Source organism: Hippoglossus stenolepis, chromosome 14, assembly GCF_022539355.2.
Source record: "Hippoglossus stenolepis isolate QCI-W04-F060 chromosome 14, HSTE1.2, whole genome shotgun sequence".
NCBI classification, from domain to species: Eukaryota; Metazoa; Chordata; class Actinopteri; order Pleuronectiformes; family Pleuronectidae; genus Hippoglossus; species Hippoglossus stenolepis.
This window is the reverse complement of record NC_061496.1, coordinates 7102161-7116606: the sequence shown is the minus strand read 5'-3', so window position 1 is coordinate 7116606 and position 14446 is coordinate 7102161. Positions and strand designations below refer to the sequence as shown.

Here is a 14446-nt window from a genome sequence, read left to right as displayed (position 1 = left end):
CTTCTGTCTCATTTCATATCATAACATTTACTACAGATCCTAGTTTTATTGATATGTGGAAACCATTGCATAAATATGGGCGACTGGCTCCCAACAAACAGTAAATGCAGATTATAAAGCTGAAGGAAACTCACCGTAGTGATCTGCACTGGTATCTGTGACACTGTAAGACAGGTTTTTTTTACGCTCTGCTATTATGTACGAAACAAAGAAAAGACCTGTTCACAAGTCTGCGTCCCACCCACACTGGATATTCTATATTGAGGGTTTGAATTTCATTTAGTTATTTACTTCTCCTTTAAGAATCCATAAAAAAAGCCTTTAACCCTTTATACAGTTTTATGAAACGTTGCTGAAACCGACCGCGGCCTTGTATCTTATAAAGCCGTATCGCCACCATCACTGGTTTTTACCATCGTCCTCAAGGATCGACGGAGGATTAATGATTATCCCTCATCCCCCGTAAGAGTTAAAGCAGAATCCAGGAATCTGCTGGATCAGCTGCCGGGCGGTGGACTTGAATCTGTGGCTGAGTCTGTCAGACGTTTGATGCTGCAATCCAAGGATTCTTGTCCTGGGCAGTAAAAACAGAAACCTCACAGGACAACACAAGACATCCATGCTGCACTGCACTCAGCGCTTGCCAGTGGCTTTTACGTAAGGAACTGGAAACTGGAGAATCCCAGTTTTCAATCTACAAAAACGCAGATTCCTGTATTTACTCCCTAGGCCCTTGCCCTCGGCCATAAAAGGCCCCTTAAACCCCTGGTCCACCTGCTGTTTGTATTGCACCATAAACAGAAACATTACAAATACCACTTTTCTACATTTCAACAATAAATCTATTTATCGTATGCCTCCATGAAGTGAACTCTCATGGATGATCAGACGCTCCCTTGCTCTGGAGCCAAATGTGACTCAGTGGCTGGTGATCAGAACATGAAACCACCACGAGCTGTGTTAATCCGCTCACGTGACATGCGTGACGACGGTGGTGACGTAGCTGAGCGCTATTGGACAACGCAGGAGAGGAGCTGTCCTCTAAACCCCAGAGCCTTCCCCTGGACGAGGATGATGAAGATGAAGATGGTGATTCTGATAACGCTGATGATGATGATATAAGAAAACCTGTCATTCCAAATACACAGTGTTGACCGAGGCTGTGGCGTCTATAAACCTCTTGGCTTCTTGGGTTTTGGCGCATAAACCTGATCTGCGCACAGGAGCGTGCCATGCGCCTTTAAAGGTGTCCTGAAATGCCGTCACCGACATCATCAGCTGGTTAGAAAGAAAAAAAAATCCCAGCAGAAATCAGAGTGGCAACCTTCTCACTCATTCATGTCATTTATCTTAAGGATGAGGGGGCGTTTAACATAATGCATGACGTAGAAATAACAGAATGCACCATTAATCATGCGTAAAATAATAATACCTTTATAAAAAAAAACACCAAATGAAGTCAGTCGTGATGCTCGTGTGCGCATCCAGTCACTACAGAGGCCCGGAGCATAGAGACAGGTTCGATCATTTTATATTAATGTGTCTCGTGTATGAGAATTACGTCTTGGGACCGGTGCGTATTGATGAAACGCATCTCTGGCCCCCCGAGCGGAGATGCGCTGTGAGGGGGGGAAGTGGGGAGGATTTCCAGAGGTATAGCCTGACATTATGTAACATCCACACATCACATCACGATGCTCTCTTCTCCTCCTTCTGCTTTTCGCATACAAGCCTGGCCTATAATAAAACAAAAACACGTCCTTTCTGTCAGATGAGTAAAACACATACAATCTCGCAGGTGGATTTACCTTGCTGCGCGCTTTCTACCATTCTCCCGTGTGCGCCGTCCTGTGCCGTGGTGAAGATGCGCTCTGAACCGCGGCTCCTCCGCACCGACCTTTGATTTGTCATTCGCTGCCGAGCAAAGGTCAACGCGTCGTCAAACGTCCAGCGAGACGAGACGCGCGGTCCTGGAAGGATTCCCCCGGTAAAAAAACCCGTGCGTAAAAGTGCAGAGGCAGCGCGGGGCTACGGCATCATCATACAATCACATCTTGGGCATTAGAGCGACACTGAGCAAGGTACCGCGATGTGGTAGATCTGTAGAAGATGTGGATGGGCTTGAATGGGCCAGATGGAGGGGGTGTGGATGTTCATGGATCTGTGCAGTGGAAACTGCGCCGCTCAGCGCTTCCTGGAGGAAAACCAGCTGCTACAGGACTACAGGAAACTGGCTGCTTGAATTCACTATAGGCAGTGGTGGAGGAAGTATTCAGATTATGAATAAGTAAAGTAAAAGTATTTGCACACTTTAAAAATATTCAGTCACAATAAAAGCCCTGCATTCAAAACCTCACTATAAGTATAAGTATTTGCATATTTTAAAAATACTATATTACAAGTAAAAGTCCTGCATTCATAACCTCCCTTAAGTAAAAGTATGACAATTACTCATGGTGCAGTAAAATGACTATTTCTGTTACTAGTTACTTTTCTATCTGATATGTTTGGATTAATATTAGCACATGTTACATTTTACTGCTAATCAATCAATCATTTAGACTTTATTTATATAGCACTTGTAATGATGTAACACAAAGTACGTCACATAAACCACCAGCCCCCCAAACACACACACACACACACACACACACACACACACACACACACACACACACACACACACACACACACACACACACACACACACAGGGTAGGGGGTACCGTGCATGTAACCTCTGTGGGTCTTGCAGGTAATAACCCACTAATCAGCTAGAACCAAAGAGGCCAAACATCCAGAAGAAACTCAAGACAGCCCTGCACATATATCGTATGTCTCGATGGATCTGCCATGTATCTCTAAAAAGTGAACTTTTCACAAGCTCAGAATTTTCAGCTGATGCAAGAGGCTTTTGATTTCCAATTTTCTCAACACAGAGAGGAGCCGTTCATCCTTCAGTTTATCACAAACAATCAGAGATACATGGTTTGCACTGACATCTGGGAAGTAGAACTGTCAGACAAACGCAGTGGAGTAAAAAGTACAATATTTCCTTCTAAGATGTAGTAGAGTGGAAATAGGGTTAGTTGCATACATGCCGACATTAATGTAAAGTACAAGTACCTCAAATGTTAAGTATAGTACTTGAGTAGATGTACTAAGTTTTTGTACACTACCCTTTACTCACAAAACAGAACTGCAGTAATGGAGAAATCAATAACCGGTGATCAGCACTAATATGGCACAAACTATTATATGGGGATTAATTATAGCAATATTCAACATTATAGGTCACGAGGCAGCAGAGCTCTCGTTCCTCCCATAACAAAACAATGATCATGAAATACAACACCAGTCGAGCTGTATTTCAGGTTTTGTGGCACATGGTGATAACAATATTAACAATATATAACAATAATGATCATCAAGGTTCATGCAAAAGACAAAACAGCCCTCCACCCTGTGTCAGATGTAAACACAGCTGACGAGGGTGTAATCTGTCACAGGGGAGCAGGGAGTTGAGAGGATTAGAGGAGAAAAGGAGGAGACACACACACACACACACACACACACACACACACACACACACACACACACACACACACACACACACACACACACACACAGCATTCTTATGTCCTGTGTGTGGGTGTGGGTGTATTACTTATAGCCTGTGAGTCAATGCAAGTTTGCATATGTTCTGCCGATTCCTGTTTTTCCTGATATGAAAGATCGAGGAGCAAAGAAGGGAGGGGCAGCGTTACTTTTTCATGATCGCTGGAAAGCAAGAAAGAAAGAGAGTTGGATAGATAGATGGAAAGATAGATAGATAGATAGATAGATAGATAGATAGATAGATAGATAGATAGATAGATAGATAGATAGATAGATAGATAGATAGATAGATAGATTTTGGTCACAGCATATTGTTTGCGTTTGTATACTGCACTAACATTTCTTTCTTTCTTTCTTTCTTTCTTTTACACTTGAACTGAGAAACAAATGTCAGTGTGTGCACCCATTATAATCAAATTGGGCTGAATTGTCTGACACAAAGCACGAGACAGGCTGAGAAACAATACAGGTGTTTGTACTGTATGCACAACAGGTTCCACTAGGTCACATCACAACAACAGAAAGACAAAGTGACAAAGCAGCCATGAGAAAATAGTTTAATTGTTCTTGGACTGTGACATGTTGGGACTGCTGGATAGAAAAAAGGGAGAAATCCACAGAGGGGTTACACAACAGCTGTGGGGTGTGGTCACGCACTCGACACACTCTTCATACACACTCATCGAATGATCATCTACAGACTTTTGCTGCTGAAGACACCAAGACGAGTAAGGACAAGTTAATATGCACAGGCATAATTTGTCCGCTTGTCACCAAAGCAACAAATATAAACTACTTCGGTCAAGTCAACACAAAACTTGCCTTTACAATCTGTAACACACACAAGACCCACAATCCTCGGACCACACATAAAGGAAAATAATATCAAACGATTCAAAATGATTTGATGTGATAAAATGTACTAAAAGTTTCAAAACTGCTGGACGAACAAAGGTAGAATTGAAAAAAATAAAATAATCTCTAGGTCTTGATTGTGCATTTTTGTGACTAGTGCATTTAGTGCTATTTTTTAGTGCATTTTCTCTAACATGATGCTTTTTTACTTTGAAATAATGGATCTGGAGCTCATTATTTAATTCTGAAACGATTGATAGTGAAAATATTAAGCTGGAAAAGCTGGTCATTTTACAAGTTGTTCCCAATGCAACATTCATTGATGTATTTAAATAATCTGAAAAACAAGATCTTTACATATATGACCTTCTAACAATCATATAAATCCCATATTTCTGAGTAATCCAGCACAAGCTTTACATTCAAACTCTCAAGGCAACCTTATAGCATATTTAAAGTAAGGTAACAACATTGAAGACACTCTGTATTATATGCATTGGTCTTCATCTCAGCCGCACCAGGTTCCAGCACCAGCCCGAGCACGACTGCATTCGACTCTGCAGCGTTCCAGCACAACAAGCAAAGAATAGCGGTTAACACAGTGCATTGTTTACATAAGGGATGGACTCATCTAGAAACAGTGAACTCACAAAGCCAAGGAAGGAGAAACTGCTTCTGCGGGATTGTTTCGCATATGTAACAGCTGACGTGTAGGCGTCATATACAGCTCACAGACTCAAAGTGTCCGATTTTGGTTATATTTAAAACAAAATAGTGTCAGTACTGCTCTCAATGAATCTGTAACCTAGAGCTATGTATAAACTGAACTTTATAATAAGAACCTTGTTAGGTGTGTTAAGTATAAAAAACTCCTCAGTTTCCGAAAGTAATTTACGGGTTTCACTGCAAAATGATATTTTTGTCTGTATTCAGCCTGATCTCATGATCGGCTTTCTGTGGTTGAGTTTTATATTCAGTGTTTCACAATTAAAAATAAAAGATTAAAAGTGTGAAGAATTGCTGCTTGATTGGTGTTTGTGTCAAATCAATTTAATTAAGTGATTAGTTCTGATGTTGCCTTGAAGAATTCTGACATTTCACTACAATAATATTGAAATATTCATCTCCTGGTAATTGGCATGTAGAACCATTATTGAAAAACTTGAAAATCTCAGGCATGTTGGCTGGCAACAGTTTTGATCAGTGTCCCGGTCCATTTATTTCTCTAAACCCCTAATGAGTTAAACCCAACACCGAGGCCAGCGCGTGCAAACATCCACCCACTTCCTCTAATGGCCTCCTGATGTTTCCCTGTGGTCTTTTGTTCCAGAGCACTGTCAGGGCATCTGGGGCTGGCAGGTGTCTGGTGGCTGCGTGTGCATCTTGGTGCTGAGGAGGGAGTTGATGTAAGGCCAAATCCGGTCCGTCTCTGTGCCGGAAAACGAGTGCAGGATTCCCTGTGACCTGAGGGAGGAAAAAGGAGAAGAAAAAGGTTGTGGCCACGTTGATAATAGTTTCAATAATAAAAAAAGAGTATTTCCACCAATGTAGCAATAAACTCCTGTAATGTTACTGGACTAAACCCTTCTTATTAAAACCTACCAACTTTATTATGTAAACTATTATATATATAATCATTTTAGTCTTAAATTCAGTCATTAGAGAACAATGTAACTCATCATACACAACAGAGGAAACGGGGGGCTCTGCTTGTTTCATGTGGAGCGATAAAATAAAACACTACTACAGCTCTAAGAGGTTTAAGACTTTAAACTCGCTGCTGAGCAAAATATTTTTAAATGGGAGAAACTAAGAGTCAAATGGTCCCATTCATGACGACATTGTTTGATTTCTGGCTTTGACTTCCCATGGTGCAATGCTCTTGGCAGATGTAATTCCTTGAGGACTGTTCACACTGCAAAGTAAACATTCACTCACTTGTATAAGTCTATGACGGGCTTGGCTACATCTTTGTAGTGTCTCAGTCTGGACATCAGAGCTTCTGGTTTGTCGTCGTCGTGCTGAATCAGCGGCTCCCCAGTGATGTCGTCCTTACCCTGAGGAGGGCAACACAAGGGCCAACGTGCAACAGAGTCAAAACAAAGCACTTTCCAAACTTGTTTTTGAAAAGGGACGTATAAATAAAAGAGAAATAGAAGTAATTATTACACATTTTAGTTATGAAAGATAACTTTACATTTCTTTAGATCATACGTAATACGTATTAGAGTATAAATATATAGGCTGTGCAGGAGTAGGGGAAGTTAGTAGTGAGTTATGATGTTGTCACTCATCTGGTTGAAGTTTCTTGATTTTAAAACCTTCATCCAGCTGATGCAAGAATTAAAAACCCAATTTCTACACACACACCAACACAAATCACGGGCTGAAGAAACTGAAAGAATAAATAAACATCTATCTTCTGAGACCTGCACTCGTGGCGGGTTGAAGCCCATGTTGTAGACTCTCCCGCTGCCCTGGTGGATCCAGCGGTCACTCAGTCTCTCTCTCAGCGTCTCGTAGGGTATGTTGAGGCTGATGACCAAGTCCAACTGGCACAAGTTATTCAAGGCCCGGGCCTGCGACAGCGTCCGAGGGAAACCTGGACAGACGTGATGTAGAGTTTATGTCGGAGGTTGGTTTTACTTTTATGTTTCTGTCGACAACATTCACGACTGTGGTGTGTGTGTCCCTTTTTCTTTAATCCATAACATAAGGAAGATGTACCAACTGTATTTCCTGTTTAGATTTCTGCTAATATCAAGAGCCCAGAGCAAGTTAAGTTCAACTGTTTCCAGATTTGTGATACAATAAAAACAGGTTAGGCACATGTGGAGGAACTTACTGAAAAACACAACGGCCTCAGATAAACATGACCTGGGTGAGTCACCCTTAGTTCTAGCTAGCATGCTAACTAACTTACTAAGTAACTAACTAACTACTGCTAAAGATTTCTCGTAGTACCCAAACAGTAAATTGTTTGGCTGCTAATATTGGTTAATATCAGCCTTTCACAGATATTGCTTATATGCACTGATATAACAACAACATTGAAAATTGATTCATTCATTCAGGTTCTACTGTATATAGTTGGTTTTATTTGCATTTTCTGTTAATTTATGGTTGTTTGAATTAAAATGTAGAATAAACTGTTAAACTGTCGAATATCAAGCCTCAATACTATTTCTTTGTTATAAGCTCTTGTCTGGGAACCGCACATGTCTGGAAAGTATGTGTTATCAATTTGACAGTGACTTGCTAAGGGACAACCTATGCCAGGCAGATGGTGGTCAAGGTCAACAGGTTTACCCTCTGGGGACCATGAACATCTGCCCTCAAATTTCATTGCAATCCATCATGTTGAGATATTTCCCCCTCCCAAAAAAACAAATATGTCAAACCCTTGGTTGCACGAGAGGAAAAAGTCTTGGAGCAACAATGTCAGTTACGTTCATCCTCTGGGTCCCGTGAGTGCAAAGAAACAAAGATGTACTATATTTCAGATTTAATCCTTTTCAGAGGACTTTGCCTCTTGCCCCACTTTCATAATCTGAGCTCAAGGTGACCTCAAGGACAGTGCCTTGCTAAAGGTCACCTTGGCCAGGTCGTCCCATTTTACTGCTTTTTAACTTCATGGTTTGATATGCCTGCATTTGGGTTTGTCTGCGGTTTATTGCTTCCTTATGTGTTTGAGTGGAAGCCGACAGTTACTCTGTATGTTCCTTTGTTTGATCAATAAAAGAGATGTTAAAATCTCTCTAACCACCAGAGCATCATGTTACCAAGACGTAGGAAGGCACCAGTCAGTGGTCATGAGAGGGATAGAGCAGGCAATTATGTCTATGTGGTGCAGTATATTTCTGTTTTGTGTGTGTGTGTGTGTGTGTGTGTGTGTGTGTGTGTGTGTGTGTGTGTGTGTGTGTGTGTGTGTGTGTGTGTGTGTAAAACCTTGATTTCCGTTCCCTCTCCTCTTGCTAAATTGTTTTGTTTTGCCGGTCATGTCCCGTTTCAAGGTTTAAACCAGTCTATCACTTACCAGTTTGTTTAACCAGTGTTTTTCATCTCTCTGGAAGATGTAGGTAATGTTTAACTTCGACAAAGACACAATGATCTCCACTAATCACGGAGCCATGTTCCAACCAGCACGTTTCTACGTGCATTGCAAAATATCATTATTTAAGATTTAAGATAAAAACAGACAATATATTGACATTTTATATGTAACCAAATATTTTAAAAAGTAAAGGGGAAAGAGGGGATACAGTCAAGGCCCTGAAGCTCTGGAAGGACCTGGTTGAGGAAAGTTGGCTAACAGAGTCAGTGACATATTTTAAGTCCCTTCTGAAAATGCAATTAAGAGTTTATTTTAATTTTTTATTATTAAATTTTTTTTAATTATTTTATATACACGTATATGGTAGCACCTCAGAATGTACATCTACTAAAAATGTATTCTTGATTTTATGCGAGATGTTTTCTTAATTTCAATATTTTTAAATTAAGTTTTTATTACTTTATTTATGTGGGTATAAGTACCTCAGAACTTACTTCTACAAGAAGACCCTTCTTGATTTCTATCTAAGTTGTTTGCTTTTATAGAAGTGAAACGTACTCCAAAAGAAAGCCTTTTTTATCGAGTCTGTTTATTTACTTTATTTCTGTCTTTTGATCTGTCACTGTGAAGCACATGTAACTCTGTTTTAAAAAGTGCTGTATAGATTGAGTGTATTATGAAGTTTATTATTGTTTTTTCCATGGACCTTTTTATGTTTAGACAAAGGTCAATGGGTTAAATCCTGGCACATGATAAAGAAACTCGGTGAACCCTGCTGACATGAATCATCTCCCCTCTCTGACCTGACCTCCGTGTCCACAGTCCAGAGCAGGAGGCTGGGAACTCACTCGGTGCATCAGAGAACTAATCACTCACAGACGTAGAGCATTTTTCCCACATAGTTATTCCTCAGACTCCAGTAAAAGCACTGTGGAGGCCATGTTTCACAGAATGCAAACACTTTAATGAAGGCCCTGCCTCTAACATTAGTCATTTTTTGGGGGGTGGCACCGACACTGGCCAATCAGAATATAGGGCAGTTCCCACCACTGGGCATGACTATGCACAACAAAGAAAAATATTTCCTCTCTGCAGAACAACTGCTGTATGTAAAGCTGGTTTATCAGCTGTGTTTGGAGTAAAAACAAAAAACACAGTTTTTCTTACCGTCCAGTAACCAGCTGTGGCCGCTCAGCTCCTCCAGTCTGGGCAGCATCAGTCTGGTCATCACATGGTCAGGCACCAACATGCTTCTTTCCACAAAGGACTTCACCAGCACACCTGCCTCTGACACACAACAAACATACAGACAATCGTAAATATATTTGTTCTGCTTCCTGCTTCAAGAACCAGACGTCTTGCTGGAAATAAAGACATAAAACCCTTGCTCGTGACCTCTGTAATCTACTTTATTTAAAGTCACACTGGAAACCCTGAGGCCTGCTGTGGGTAATTAAATCAATATTCATGCCAAGTCACCAACGTCTCAACAAAAACACACACACACACATATAGATTTCACTCATTTAACAATCTTTAAACTATCATATGAAAAGGGAAAAAGGGGTTTGTTGTCCTGCAACACACAACTTTGCCACGCACATATGTTTATACTTAGCCCTCTGCTCTGAGCTCAGGTTTATTATCACTGTACATGAGCTTGGCATGAGCTGGGAATTAAATGAATGCTAGTTGGTGAGTTAAGTCTTCACCAGAATGAAATCAGATAAAGAAAAATCAAGTTTCCTCCCATCCAAATGTCTCGTGCTCTGGGGGCTTGGACTGGAGAATGAAGTTTTGGACATATCATGTGCTTCATTCTGCAAATGTTCCATCTTATAGACCTGATTAAAGTACATTTGTGATAGTTATAGCAGTATTAAAGTAAAGAAAACATTAGGATGGTGCCAAGTTCTCTCATGGAACATATAACACAACTTCTTTGTTTGTTGCTGCAGGCTTTGCTCTTCCTGGTGCCACCGCAGTGTTCCTTACCTGTTTTTGCCGTTATACTCTCTCGCAAATAGTGGCCACTGGACAGATAGAGCAGGCCGAAGCTTTGCGCAATCCTCTTGGATATCGTTCCTTTGCCTGATCCCGGCGGACCCATGATAGCAGCTCGGAATAATTTGGCCATGTCTTTCCTCAAAAGCAGCCAAGAGGGTCCGGGACGCACAGACGTTCGCTTTTCCTGTTCGGGACCAGCAGCTCGACGCAGATCACCTCCTAATTAAACAGTACGGGTCTGAGCGGTCTAACAGGTCCAGAGACTTAAATGGCTCATAAACTTGCCTCGCCAAAGTAAAATTCCAGCCTATCTGTGGTGCCTGCGGGTCTTTACGCACGCAGCAACGCCTGCTCTCCGCACGCATTGGGGGCTACAGTGCTCCAGATACGGATCAAGTCAAAACGCCCTTCTCCTTTTTTCCTTCTCCTCTCAGCCCTCTTGTAGATACATTACGCACGCCCACGTATTTAGGGAACGGATACTTTTTCTCTGCAAATGAATGAGGGAGTCTCCACAACGCCCTATTTTTCTGCGCACATCATCCAGAAAATATGCGGATGCCGATTTGCACGAACTTCGCTGGGTGAACTGGTTACTGTAGTTTTTTTTAGACGCAACTGATGCGCAACTGGAGTTTACAGTGAAGTACATGTGAGTCAATGTGGTTTTAATTTACAGACTGGAAACTGACAAACAAGCACACGGATCTCTCTCTCTCTCTCTCTCTCTCTCTCTCTCTCTCTCTGTCTGTCTGTCTATCTATTATTATTATTATTGTTATTGTTATTGTTATTGTTATTGTTATTGTTGTTGTTGTTGTTGTTATTATTGTAAGCGGTGAGAAAGAGGCGGGTCGGTCAGTGACTGTGTCAGCTGATGTCTGTGCTTCAGTTTCTCACTGATCGCACCAGTCACTGTTACATTGTACGTGCGTTTACCGACGTCGACGTTTGGAGAAGACACACGCGCGTCACGTCACCGCTTGTGAGCCCGTACAGTTGGATTCCACCACTTGTTGACAGCAGGATCCTCTGAGCTGCACATGGCTCGTGTTACTATTCCTTCTGCTCTTTTTTGGTTTCCCCCCCCACCTCTTCTTATTTTTGTTCTTCCTCTTTCTGGCAGCAGGCGCAGAGAGTCGCTGTCATTCCGCGCAACACTTGCGCACAGGAGAGGAATCCGGAGAGTCGACTTGTTGCGGAGCCACACGGCGGCGGCTGCGTCCCGGAGCTGTCAAACACTGCGCACAGCCTCCAGCCCCGTGGAGCCTCCGGACCGATCCCACCGGACAAACCACCGGGGGACGCGTTCTTCTCTCGGGCCTCCACAAACTATCTCATTTTGTTTGTTGTTTTTTAAACTCCGGCCTGGTTTTTTTTAAATCTTTATTTATTTTTTTGTTCCTGTCACATGGCTGCTGGGAGAATTCAATAACAACAAAAAATGGCGACAATCACGTTGCTCCGTGTGGTCTTGCTGCGTCATTAAAAAATATTCACGTAAACACGGGGCGCTGACCGGGGGGACACTGTGGGTAAGTGGGCTCCGTGGCTGTTGTACATTTCACGCAGACTTGCTCTTATGAAGAATGCGTGATTTTTTATTATTTGGCTCCTGCACGGGCGCGCTGTTTGTTTTTGCCCAGGGAAAAAAAAGGGGTGTGTGCGCAATGCTGGGCGTCAACGTTTGGCTGCACAACGCGAACAATGCGATTTTATTTTATTTTTTTTAAAAAAGTGCGCACATGCATGTTGTTGTGACGTGACGTAAGTAACGCGGTTGTTTACACTCGGGCAACTTTTGTTTATTTGCAAGGGGGAGGGACGGCAACAAGCGCGAGCACGGCGCGTGTGTGGCGTCTGATGGCCCCAGTTTGGATCATTACTGGGTGTTCCTGTGTTTTCCTTCGACCAGTTATTTACCAGTTATTTACATGCAAGGTTTATGTAACAGGATCCTGCTTCTTTTTTTGGTGTGTGTGTTTTTATACATGTCAGTAAACGCAGCACGATTGCAGCCCCCCCCCCCCTCTCTCAGTGTGTTCGTGCACGTCGCTGTTTAGTTGTTGCACATGTCGCACTTGTTTGTTTTTTTCCGTGCACGTCTGACATGAACATTTTTTTTTGGACAGAGCCTCTGTGCAAGCTAATGGAGTTGTTTACAAGAAGTGCGGAGGGGCGGGGCGAGGAGGAGGAGCCTTGACGTCACCGGCGACGCGACCTGACTGCTCGAGAGGGTGCACGCGCCGAGGAGGGTGGGGGGGAAGGCAACGAGCAGGATCATAACAAGTCCGACGTCACTCGGCCTGTGGTTGGTATGAATAATTTACAGAAAGTAAAAAAGAAAAACAGTAGTTTTCCTCCATCAGGAAAAGAGGTGAAGGTGCAAATATGGAGCTCCTTTTTTTTTTGTGTGTTTCAATATTTTACCAATTAGAGAGCGAGCCATTTTCATCTGCAGAGTAGTAAATAAATAATAACTTTATTTGACTCTATTTATAGAGTGCTTTTAAGAATCTAAGTTACAAAGTGCTTTATGCAAGGGCGGCAAAATATAACAGATTAAGGATCACAATTATTTAAAGACTATTCATTTCAAAGAACTGTAAAAGGAATTATTTTAAATACATTTTTACAAATTCAGTGAAATAGAATTGAAATTCAGGTAAAATCAGTGTTGCAGACAGGCAGCAAATCGAAATGTATTAAAATATATAATTTTTAAATATATATTTCTTATTTTATTGTATGACATCATGGAAGCAAGCAATTTGAATTTTTATCTCTAATTTATCGAGGAGACAAAACCAATTTCCAGCAATCGGCTCCTGCTTCGATCACAGAAGTAAAGTGTAGTACGGTAAAGTTGATGAGATAAAATACGATTAGATAAAATACGATTAGATAATATACGATTCACTTGTTACAGCAGCACATATTCAGAATGAGGTAGACCAGAGAATAAATAAGGCAATAAAATAAAAATAGAAAATTTAATTAAAATTCAGAGAATAAGTACATAATATACACTTTCCACCAGGGAAATTTTGTCTCTAGGGAAATGTACTTGAGTTAAGTGCGGTGTACGGAACAGTAAACTGTATTTGTGCATTAGTATAAGGACTGAAATAGACGTAATTATATAAGTTACAAAATACCAATAAAGGGTGACAATAAGAATAGTAGCCTATACATATAAATTACTTTAAACAGACAAAAATATAGAAAAATAAATACATATATCAATAAATACATTTTTTTTAAAGGATGCTCAGTTACAGTTACAGCTGCAATGGTTAGCCTGGTCCAATGATTGATGAGTCGACAAACAGAAGATTCATTCTGAGATCGGAATAATCGCTTTATGGCCAAAATGCAAAATATTTTCATATTACAGCTCCTCAAATGTCAGGGTTTGCTGCTTTTGATTGATAATAACACTTGATTAAATATCCTTTTTACTATATTTCAAATTTATAAACTTAAAAAGCTAATTGATTAATCCAAACAAATTGTCTATATCAATTATTTATTCAACATTTACATTCTATGTCTAATGAATTTAAGAGCATTAGACAAGTGGTCACAGTTTTTTTTGCAACATCCATGTACATCTACTCTTAGTTGTACAATATAACGACTTTAAAAATTATTTTCACCATATATGGGCAAATGGAATAAATAAATCAGAGTAAATAAGTTGCTAAGATCCCTTAACAATGTCCTGGTTTACATGCACGTGCACGTAGGAGCTTGTTCTATCCTCCAATACTTACTGCTGAGCCACTTTCACTTTATATAGCTTTTTTTTTTTACACTAAGAGAAGAATATAGTATCAAGGAAAATCAGAAAATAAGGATTATTGGAGCCTGTGGCAACATAAAGATGTGACGTGTACAAAACATTGCATATT

At 41.0% G+C, this 14446-nt stretch overlaps 1 protein-coding gene across 1 annotated transcript; it reads right to left on the bottom strand.

Moving 5' to 3' along the window:
• Positions 1-4159: 4159 nt before the first annotated feature.
• On the bottom strand, positions 4160-11149 carry ak4 (adenylate kinase 4). The gene is made up of 5 exons (XM_035176032.2): positions 10521-11149; positions 9693-9812; positions 6901-7073; positions 6410-6528; positions 4160-5935 (listed from the first exon to the last, which is right to left on the bottom strand). Exons 1-5 carry the CDS (start codon positions 10660-10662, stop codon positions 5809-5811), a joined length of 681 nt encoding a protein of 226 aa, XP_035031923.1. The 5' UTR covers positions 10663-11149; the 3' UTR covers positions 4160-5808.
• Between the last annotated feature and the right edge of the window lie 3297 nt (positions 11150-14446).